The following is an 11,827-nucleotide window of genomic DNA, read 5'->3' on the forward strand; positions in this document are numbered from 1 at the left end:
ATCACTCACCCGTGCACGTAGCTCTATAAAACTCCTTTTGACTGTCTTGTATTCCTTCATCGTATTTAAAAATGTCACACACCACTGACAATTTCTATATCTACTTGGACGCTGATAATGATTATTTGCCAATTTGTCAAACTGGAGCCCTTACTTGGAGCTACAAAAGCAGCTTCCTCCCATAAATGTTTCCTTCCCATATTGTTTCACTTCAAAGAAAACCACAGTATATTCATTAAAGAAATGAATAGCATTTTACATGTAAGGTCAAAAGCTCCTGTAAGCTGTAAATCTGAGCTTATAATTGCTTTTTGTCTGCGTGGAGATCAATAAAGTTAAATGCACTGAAGTACTGAAGTGAACGGGGGAGGTGAAAAAGCTTGACAAGAGAGAAGAAGGAGCACTTCCTTAGTAAGCAGAGGAACAGATGCCATTGACTGATTGATTTTAACAAGTGTCTTCATCTGTGGAGCCTTCCAATAGGTGACTGCATCAATAGACTCTGCTCAATCTGTTCCAGCTTGTACCCTGATGTGTTCGAAACACTAAGAGGGAGTTAATTCATACAACCCGTATCAATAACGACATCCAAAGCATTATCTGCTTGGTGGAGTCGAAAACACCAATTGTTTCACCAATGGACTGTGTCGATTCCCCCCGAGCTTCACACAGGAATATGTTGCATCTTGCTGCTTTGAATCCGGAGGGATGAATTCTTATTTTCAGGTTACCTTGTTCACAGTTGGTTCCTTTGTGTCCTGTGTTGCACGCACAGTTTCCAGCAACACAGAGCCCATGTCCCCCGCACTGAGGATCAATACACTGGGACGCAGGAACGTCGCACTCGGTGCCTTTCCAGCCGCTGTAGCACTGACAGCGCCCCCTGGTGTACTGGCCGTTACCGCTGCACAACACTGGACAGGCGGCTGAAGAAAGACATCAGGTACATTTTTATCATTCTGTATTGTTTTTTGTTTTTCATCTAATGTAGATGGGAAAAACATCAGAAATACTGTAGATTTGCAGTTACATGAGAAATCTGATTCCCTTTTTTGTCTATAATTTAAAAGTAAAGCAAGCAAGCCCGCAGGCTTAGCTTGCCAAAAAAACTGCCAAGAGAATGAAAACTTCCTCGAGTCTTTAGAGTGGTTGGTAGGCAAATTATGTTCCCAGATACAACTTCGTATTCACGTATCGATTGTGCACTTGTTTTAAACTGAACTTGTAGTTAAAAATGTATCTATTTCTCCATCCAGTCTCTTCCTCTTATCTTTAGAGACAGACAGCTGTTTGCACTTTAGACAGTGAGGGGAAGCTGGAGTACCTGGAAAGCACTATCCACACAGAAAGCAGGTGGTGGAATTGAACTCAGGACCTTCTGTCCAAAACTATATATCACTTTTTTTTTCTTAAGCAAATTGATCTGGGAAGCAGGAACATCTGCATGGTTCCAAATGGAAAGTCACGAAGATGCTGGAGTTAGTTGTCAATAATGTGAAACTGCAACAATTAAGTGCAAGTACAGTTATAGTCTGTGATGACCAAAAGCCAGAACACAAATCGTATCAAGAATCAGAACAGGAAGCACCTCAGTCTTACAGGAGCAGGTCACAGATAGCTCGATAGATAGACCTACACACAGAAAAGGCCTGTACAATACATAAGCAAATATTATATTTGAGCTGTTCTTTCTGGTGGACAAGCAATGCATGAATATATCCACTGGAGTCTCTTTAAACTGTCTAAACAGCAAATTCTGCATTTCTAGTTTGAGACTGCTGGAAACCTACCAACTGACAAACATACCATTATAAAAACAAAAGTGTATTTACTTCAGTTATATTATGGCAATCCAATTTTCTAAAGCACACATATATATAGCTGTCTTTGTTTGTTTTTAATTTAGCTGAACTGACCCTTTAAGATGAATAAAGACGCTGAGCAATTACCTCTGGAACAATATGGTCCTATGAATCCTGGGAAACAGTGACACGATCCTGCCATACACTCCCCGTTCCCATAGCAGTTGTGTGTGCACTCTGTCACCGATTCTGTGGGTACAGCAGCATGTAATTCCAACAATTAATAACTCATCAGATTGTCACATTACAACAAATCTAAATTTCCTCTTTAATACAACATTTGACAACTGTAAAAATGTGTGAAATACTGCAAGCCAGCCAAGCCAGCAATTTTTCTTTTATCCCCCCTGCATTAATTTAGAATTTCTAAGCATCTCTTATCTGCAGTGCTTGTATCAGTCATGGCATACATTTACAGCTATTTGTCCACGTCTGAATAAGGTCTAAGCCTCCATAACACTATTCTGCAGACCAATTGTTCCCATGTAAGCCATGTTAAGTAAAAGCCACAAAGGCATTTCAAATTACAACAAATGTATTTCCTTGACACAATTTCCTTTTTCTTATTTCCTCTAACGCTTCACCACCACCCCAAACCCTTGAATGACTGATCATGCCCACACAAGCAATGCAATCTCCTGAGTGTTTACAACTCAAATCCTCTCCGAGTTGAAGTTAATCTGACATATCCTACAGACAGATCTTGTGTTCATTCAACAGACCATCGCTCATAAAAGGCACCCCCAAAAGACTGGGACCCTCATTTTGATCTGCGTTAAGGGGGCAAACTTTTTTGTTATTACTCTAGCTTGTATTGGATGTTCATTGAGCTAGCGTCGGACCCAGGCAATTTTGACCTCACACGTCAATACCTTTATATTTGTAGGGCCAGATCAATGGAACCCCCGAAGGAAATAGAAAAAGAAAAAAACGTTAACTCAACCTCAGTGTTTTTCCTACCGCAAAACCCACAAGGAAATTTCACAGACTTCAGAACACTGAAGAGGTTGTTAGGAGGGAAGGATCAATGCTGTGTATGGTCTTGCATTATAGTGTTGAGCACAATAATCCACTACCCTCCAACGGAAGCCCAGATCTGCCTCCTTGCTTTCTCAAAGTTTAAAAAGCTCAGCATGTTTGTGTGGCAGCCAGATTTTCCAAATATCTAAGTGTTTGTTCATGCAGGCACAGCTAAATTAAAGTCTTCTGAACATGTTATTACGCACTATTTCAACTGCACTCATTCTCATAGCAGATGTGTGTCCTCATACCTTGGATGATGGTGTTATAGGACACGGTCTCCACGTTCCGTCCGTCATTATAAAACGCAAAGTGCCACACTCCTGAGTCCAGGTACTGGATGAATCCGGCTTGGTGGACGGCAACTGGGTCTGAGCGGGCCCTTGTGTCCGGTTCACTCAGAGCCCGATGCTCTTTGGCGATAAGCCGACTGCCGTCCAGTAGCTCGACAAAGTCATACTGCAAAACAAAAGCCAGAACAGATTCCAGCAGATGCAAAAGATGGACCTTTAATGTCAGCCTAATTAAATCAGACAGTAAAGGAGAGAGAGAGAGTTTTCAAAAAGTTTTGATCTTTTTAAATATTGAATGCTTTGCATGCACAGTCTGACAGGGACTCAAAGTTAGTTGTAAAGCAAGACACAGCCATAACAGGTTCGTGTACACAGCAAATATTCAGAGTATAATAAATGTTGATTTTTCAGTGAAAGCTATTTGGAGTTGATAGATGTGGTTTGGAGAGGTGTTTGTATACTGATAGAGCTGATATGGCTCTAGGGCAAATGCTCAGAAATGTTCCAAAAATATATTGTTACGTCGGGTGGGAGTGAATTTACAGACAGGCTGGCAATGTGTTTATTACAATCTGCTAAATTAACATTGATAATGTAATAATGGTGATAGTAAAAATTCTCATTTATTCAGTTCAGGAGCACCTGTCCAGAATATAAATAAATACCATGTTTCTCAATCACGTCTATACACATTTTACACAGTTTCTTCAAATTTAAGTCAGTAGACTCGATTGGCAGGCAGTGAAAACCGACATCATTGATGATAATGGTCCTGCTAATTTTCTTTTGATATCTGTAGATTGCTAAGAAATAACCATATGGATTCCAAGATTATTCCCATGAAATAACCATCCACTGTACTGAATGCAAATCAGCATTGGATATCATAAACAGTAGAATGTAGGTGCAAATCATTAAAAGAATCAGTCTAATCAATGATTCGTTTTGCAATGCTTGTGCACTGTCAAGTTTGGTATCATTTGGATGAGTGATTAGTTTGATTAAAATATTTGTTACACAGTACTTTACTGTGAGATGTCTAAAGAACCAATGCTGACTGCAAGAGATTATAATATGAACATTTATGACCACATATAATTTGATTTGACGTAGCTTCTTCTTGCAAGGTGAGTCTGTGTTTGATTATTTAGCAAGTGCATTAATTGGCATTAATCTCATTTTATGTTCTTGTGCTGTGTTTAGTAACTTTTTTCCTTCCCTTTTTTAACATGATACATGTATCTGTTAGCTTTCACAACAGCAGACTGCCCGAACAGCCATTTAGGAAAAATGTGTACATTTTAGGGACAGAAAATGCCCTGGGCTCTCCCTGAACAGGCACTGTGCTAGTGAATGAGAACAAATGCAACTTAAAGACACGGTGACCTCAGGCGTTTTCTTTTTTATTGTTATATGTGAGGAATTTAGCAGCATATCGATATATTAGCTCCAAACAAACACTGATTTAAAGGGTAAACAAAGAGTAACGAGTTATTCCTGCCAATGAGTAAATTGGTACATCTGGTCTCACTGCACCTGCTCGACACCTGAGCCTCATTTTGACTGAAGCTGCAAGGTACACAGAGCTCTGCAGCAGAAAACAGTGTAACACAAAAATCCCCAAACATGCTACAGGCTGCAGAGGAGTACATCTGATGAAGACAGCAGATCCCCTGGCTAACGCAGTTGTTAGCGACACAGATGCACTGAGCCTATAGTGAAAGGCTCAGGCTGGAACAGAGTCTGTGGATTTCTTAGGAGTGGGATGCATACAGATTGGCACAGTAGCTGTTTTTAAAGAGCTCCAATTCAAATCCAGCGATGAGGCTGTTTGCAGAGGGCTTTGATGAACTGTTTAAGCCATTGATTTCTGACTGACACCACAGCTGAAGCACTTTTAAAGGGAAAATTCAGACACATACGTTTATAAAATTTGACCACAAATGTTCCGTTTATTTCAGCTGGAAGTCAACACTTCATCATTTGATTTCAGTAATAACTGAATTTACAAATAATTTTAACATTCTTTTGTAATCCACATTAAGGGCGATAAAAAAAGACACTTATATTCGAGGACCTATGGAATATTCTGTCTCACGGAAACACAACAAATGTCCAAATGGATTAAGAATGGGGACAAAAGGTGAATTAAAACAGGATTTAGTGCTCAGGAATGTGACAAACTCAAAGGCCCAGGCGACCTTTTAGTTGACTTGCAAACGACTGAGAAGAGAGCATTAAGCGAGGGGCAGGAAGAGTCAATGCTGTGATTTAAAGCGTTCTGAGCAGAGCAGGGGGGCAGGGTAGGGATATTAACCTGGCGGAAGTTGACTTCTTTGTGTTGTTGACTTGAGGGAGAAGTAATAAAACAGTTCATCCCAGAAACCCTAAACTCCCCGGCCAAGTGCATACATCTCGATTAGCTTGTGTGAAAGGCCCCCTCCCCAACTCATCTCAATCCAACAATACGGGTGAGTAACAGTCAAGAGACCAAGCGTGAAGAGACTGCTGGATGCCCCATGGACAGAGGAGGAATGCTCAGAGGCGGTGAATGCCTTTAGATTGAGTGGACAAGCCGTAGTCGTACAACAGAGTACAAATTGCTAAGAAGAAAAAAAGAAAAAAGGAAAGTTTGTTCCTCCCAACTTCTGGTTTGTATCAGCACAGAGAGACACTCAATAGCAGATGGAGGAACTCTATATTTGAGAAAGGTGGAAAGGCTGTTGCACTTAAATGCAGTCTTGTCTTCCAAGCTGTGAATACGACGAACAGTCAATATCTCTCATTGGGGTCTTTCATGCTCAGTTAAGTAAATGCATTGATTTGTGCCCCCAGTACCTGAATAGAATGTAATTTGGAACAATGGACACAGTGCCCACCATTGACAAGCTTGAGTGTCAGTGCAACAATTGCTCGAGACATAAAAGTAGTGTCTTGTTAATTAGTACCCTTTGGTCTTTGATTTTGTTGGGCTACCTTTTTTTCACCTTGAAAGTGCAATCCAGCTCACCTATTGTCACTTGCATTGGACTCTCTTCCATCAAGACTGGCCCTAACTGTCTTCACTTGAGTGAAGCCCATCTTTACTAAGAGAGAATGTCGAGAAGGTGAAGCTAAGAGCTTTTGCTGTCAAGTGTGGTGGAAAATAGCCATTGTCTGAGTGCTTCCATCACCATCACTAGACACTGGACATTCAGATACCCAGAAATGCCATTCAAGTGACACATCAGACATTTTGGAAACACTTCAATTTGCAAATGGCAGCCATTTAGTGGAAGTGAAAGCTGTGCATGCCCACACACATGGGCAAATCAAACCTGAGAGCAGAAAATTGAACTACACCGAGTTCTAATTTGCAAAAGCCCCCATATTCATATAGAAGTAAAGCAAAGGAAAAAAAAACAACCCTTATGTAATCTGAATTTAATCTGTCAGTTTCACCCACATCTTCTTTAGGACACAGTGAAATGGCTTCCACAGATAATAGAAAATGCAATCAAATTTCTAAATCCTGCCACCACAACTCTCTTCAGTAGATATAAGCAAAAAAGGCTTGTTCGTAGTGATAAACTCACAGATAATTACCGTAATTATTCTTAAGAAAAGTGTTCGGTGAGAGATTTCAGTAGCTCGTAAAACTTTACGGTTTTTGGTTCAGTGTCACCGTTTGCCTTTTTTCCAGACACAGCAGGCACCCATTAGTGAAAAGCCTCTATTAACCAATGCACACAACCTGATAATGGAGCACTGAGCAGCTAAAAAGCCTTTACAAGGTGATTAATATGTCAGTACTGTGTTGTGCCCTAAAGGTGCAAATAAATAAATGATAAAAGGTTAAAAAAATAAATCTTTACATCCTTAATTGGATGTACAATAATTTTTGTTGATGCAAAACATTAAACATACAGGGTATTATATGTGCAAACAAACTGAGAACAACAGAAAAAGGCAGTGCAAAAGGAAGGATTTCCAGCAACGTCAGGATATCGTCACTGTTTTGACTTTATGTTCATATCCACCATTGAAGGACGTTAAATGTAATTAAATCTGCTGAGAGTTGAACAGAGCAGCAAGGGTGAGACCAGATATTGGGGTCCTAAATCTAGTTACACTAGTGACAAAGAAAGAACCATCCAAGTTATCCCCAGTAAGCACATTCTCTAGCAATATGCTTTCACCGCTTATCAATCGGACTTTTCAAATATAAGACGATGTGTTTTGGTTTTCTTGACTCAGTTTCACACTATCCTAATTTTAAAGAAGTTACATCAAAGCCTTTACCTGAGTGTGAGATGGTGCGAGGCCCTTTCGTCCATAGACTCCAATCAGTGCATTTTTCTGTACTGAAATGTTGAACTTAAGAAAGCCTGGTTCCTCCATGTTTATTTGAGAGTGCCAGAACACACCTGGTGGAATGCTCTGACCCACTCGCTTCCCTATGTCCACCTGCCCAGTATCGATGGAGTTGTTTTCCGGATGAAGCACGCTAGTCCTTCCTATAAGAGAGAAACAAACCCGAAACCATAGACTGAACACAACCATCCAAAAGTTTTAGAAGAACTCCAAAAATAAGTATGAATTCCAGCAAATAAATCATACAAAAACTAGTAACTAAACTACCCAAAGAATGAATATATAAATAAATAAATGAATAAAAGCAGACATATTCAAGGATTAAGAAAAAGGATTAACAGCTTTCTCACAACAATGGAAATAAGTACTGAAAGTTAATGCAAACAGTTCCTATAGGTGCCTCAACTTTTAATGATCGCTCACACAGCCTTCGTCTCTGTGCAAAGCCCGTATCAGAACCGACTTTGTTACTACACCTTCTGATTATTACACTCTACTGCAGGAACTAGTACAGCATAATGCTATCAAAATAGTGGAAAAAAGGAAGACCGACTGGTTGGTCATCCTAGAGCACGATAATGAGCCAAAATATCAGAAGAAGAAAAGTGGACAATGATGGAAGGGCAGCAGAGTCCCCATATTTAACCTGTTAGCAGTCGGACGTACCGCCCACGGTACATTGGATGGTTTAGGGGACTAATTGTAAATTTGTAGGACTGCTAAGGGGTTAAACCCCATTGAGCTGGTGTGGCATTGGCTGGACACACTGAGAAGTTACATTGTGCAAGTTCCAACAACAACTGGAAAAAACACTTTTTTTTTTAAACCATTTGACCAACAGTGCAAATAAGTCATCGCAGAATCTTGCTATCCTCTCATTTTTCATATATCTTTTGCTTTGCAGCATTGAATTGTTTTATTCATGCACAGGGGCATAATAGTCATATCTTTTCCAAATGAATTGTGACTGAGCAAGGGAGTATTAAAAGTAATGGTTCCCTGTAGTCCATGATGCACTGCTCAACAACAAAATGACCAGATATAATTGCCCTTTTATAAGACTAAGAGGCCAAGTCTTCCATTTTTACTTTGGTCCCGGTGACTCATAGACTAAGCCTTCATATCAGATAAGGTCTAAATGGAATCTGTCACATATACTGAGCACTACCTTGCCAGACCAATAACAGCAAATCAAAACAATTTGGAGAACGATGTCTTTAAACTGTGCCCTCCGAGTGGCAAAGATGGAGAAATGGTGGGTTTAAATATAACTCATACTCAATTAAAAAACTGTAGCTTGCGAGGTGCTATTATAAGAATGCATTTTATTGTTAAGAAGAAAAAGCTGTAAAGCATTTTTAAACCCCTACCATCTAAGGCTCTGCTGAGGAAGGAATGCAGCTGGATGATACACTTGCATACCTTTACTGCTTCTTCTGTTCTTACGCATTATAGAGTGTGGACATAGATATACTGTAGCTGTGGCTATATCTGTTTGTGGCAGACCCCAGTTATTTGCATGCCTCAGTGTTGTGCGTGTAATGAGGCCATTGCCTGTCACTTTAGCTTCAGTCAAAGTGAAGACTGGAAGCCAAGTTTACCTCCAGGGAGAATAATAGCTGACTATTGATTGCCTTTAAACAGTCCAAAACCTGTCTCATGCTATCTTAATTAGCAGTACTTATGAGGATTTAAATCTAGTTGAGTTTAAACAACTGAGCTTTTGCCTGGCCTACTCAACTCAATTATTGTTTTCATGGCTATGCATTCTAAATAATGTGTGCGCTTAGAGATTAATTTGGTGGCTTTTGCTGTAAAGGTGAGCTGCAATGGCCCGCCTGCTTGTTGATGAATACACAATGGTCCGAGATTATGATTAGAGAGTAGAAAGCTGTCTGGAATCAGTTAATTAATATTCAGAAGGTGAAAGATCTCAATAAATTTGAAAGTCTGGGCATTGAGCTGAATGTGGAAGCCAAATGTTTTGCAGCCGGAATTTGTCTTTATTGCTATTTAGACCTTTGCTTGATTTAATTAATTTGTGTGTCGTTAAAACTCACTCTGCTTTTTGTTCTGACATTAAATTTCAAATGCATCAACTAAAGAAACCCTTGACTTTAGATGAAAGTTTTTCATTCATTGGCCAATAACTAATCAACACCTCCCCTTTCCTTGAAACTGTTTAGTATTCAGAATATTTAAAACCCACACAATATATTTTATAGACAATCCAAACTAAAATCCAGTGAAGCCAACAAAAGAATAAATAATATTAATATTGTGCATTACATGTCATTCTTATTTCCTCACCATCAGCAGAGAGAGCTGTCCCTACACTCGACTGAGTGGGCCCTGTTTTCCCAACTCCTCCATTTTCAAAAGCCGGCTGGTTGTCCAACTCTTGGAGCTGCCAATTGAGGCCGAAAAGGTGCATTGCTGTGAAATACACAAAAAAAAAAATAACTGCGTGGGCTTGTAGAAATAGATAAACAAATAACCAAATAGTGGCACAGAAACAATCAAGCCACTTAAGCACAAAAGACCAGTGGGAGTGCACAATAGTTGAATCCGATGCAGGGTGAAAACAACAACAGTTTAACTTCCAATATTTCAGTTTAAATTTTGTTTTCAGTGACTACGCTGCCATGGGTGGTTTTTATGTAAACACAGCACCGATACAGGCCAGACAGAGTCATTTCAATCAATAGTTAGCAACCCTGTTGCTGTGGCATGTTTCCTTGGGGAGCACTGTTCATTAATGCTCCAAAGTGCCTGGACACAAACCGTTACTGTATTTAAGAAAGCAGCAGGCAGGATTTCTATTTTGGCGAAAAGCTTCCACTTCAGACAAGCACACAAGATACACTGGAAAAGTCGTAACTTCTCCAACACTAATACAAAGCAGGAAGGACACAGATGCAGCTTTATGTGTTAGAAGAAGATGGAGGAAGAGAGAGACACACAGAGAGTTTGATGAAAGTGTAAGACCATGTATTGAGACAGACACTCACAGCAGGAGAGGGAAGTGAGAGGGTAAGATGCTGCAACACTCTAGTTCTCTTACATAACTAAACTGTGACTGGCTTTCATTCAGACAACCTGCTTTATTGTCGCAGTATTGGGTGCAATCAAACTGTTCTTCTTGTTGTTTTGGGAAACTGAGGTACTTCTGTGAGCACAGCGAGAGGGCCAATCTCCTTCAAAGTCACCAGCCAGGAAACATGCTGAGGAAGCATCTTGATTTCCGACCATTTGATCTGCGGGAGGAACTTTTCTCCAACACCCATCGCTTGCTGGGAAGATGGATGTCGACTGCAGCAAATAACTTGAGAGGTGGATGTGGGGCCAGAGAGACTATCAAATGTGAAGGAGACCAAGAAGAGACAGAAAACTGTATGTGCAATGTATTAATAGATACTTTGTTAAGAAATCAATTGAGTGTGTGTGTTTTTTAAAGGCTACTGTTGGAAATGCTTGGCATCAATTGAGTCACACAGGACTCGTCCTTGGTAGATCGTATGAACGGGTGCACCGGTGGCTTGAATTTCAGTGAAATAATGGGGATAGCACTGAGTGATAATGTTTACCAGCACATTCAGGTAACACCATGCTGAGTGTCAGAATCTTTTTTTCTTGCAGGTGCTGCTGAAACAAATCAGCAGCATCACCTGTAGAAATGGTTTCTGACTGGTTCATCAATAATTTTGACAAGTCTGACTTTTCACAGGGAGCACCTCCCGATGTGAAATCCTGTACGATCTGAGCACACCTGTTCTTTTTTTCCTTTCTTTCTTTTTTCTCTACCGATTCCCACATATAATCTTTCAACTTTTTCTGAATATTTGGCAGTGTTAGAATCCTAGTAAGTCTCAGTTCAAATATAACAATCAGATAGGATGTACGTAACATATTTTGAACACCCTACAACAGTCTTATGTATCCTCAAAGTTAAATACAAACACAGTATAGTCTTCCATGGTCATATTTTCAGTTTTTAGGACAACATATTGGTGGCTTTTACTGAGGAGAGAATCCAAAAGAAACACGGTCTGTTAAGCTGGGCCCCAAATTGCAAGGCTCAGCTGGGGACACGGTGCATTAACCTAAAATGAAAAACCCTCCGCCTAGAAAAAAAAGAGAAAAAGGAAACAAATATTGTGGGACATGAGCTTAGAAAAATGATTAGCTGCATCAAAAATAAAGCAGGTAAAATAAAAGTTTGCATAATATTTTTTCTAAAGCTGTATTTGCAAGAAGAAAAAAATAAGAAATCTTACTTTAAGCTGGTAGAAGATTGTT

The 11,827-nt window shown here is 39.8% G+C and overlaps 1 protein-coding gene across 6 annotated transcripts in view; it reads right to left on the bottom strand.

Annotated features, from left to right (window-relative positions):
* si:dkey-237h12.3 (teneurin-3) overlaps positions 1–11,827 on the bottom strand; it is a 142,361-nt gene that overhangs the window by 58,888 nt on the left and 71,646 nt on the right. For 5 of the 6 annotated variants that reach the window (XM_005726484.1, XM_005726487.1, XM_005726486.1 and 2 more), the window contains exons 7-11: positions 9,839–9,964; positions 7,457–7,671; positions 3,134–3,341; positions 1,950–2,051; positions 732–926 (exon numbers count right to left, since the gene is read on the bottom strand). In XM_005726484.1, the coding sequence (XP_005726541.1) occupies positions 732–926; positions 1,950–2,051; positions 3,134–3,341; positions 7,457–7,671; positions 9,839–9,964 (846 nt within the window). The remainder of the gene's footprint in view (positions 1–731; positions 927–1,949; positions 2,052–3,133; positions 3,342–7,456; positions 7,672–9,838; positions 9,965–11,827) is intronic. The other variant, XM_005726488.1, reaches the window with a different exon arrangement.

The sequence above is a fragment of the Pundamilia nyererei genome, unplaced genomic scaffold, assembly GCF_000239375.1.
Source record: "Pundamilia nyererei isolate P.nyererei 1_Seehausen unplaced genomic scaffold, PunNye1.0 scaffold00020, whole genome shotgun sequence".
Classification (NCBI taxonomy): domain Eukaryota; kingdom Metazoa; phylum Chordata; class Actinopteri; order Cichliformes; family Cichlidae; genus Pundamilia; species Pundamilia nyererei.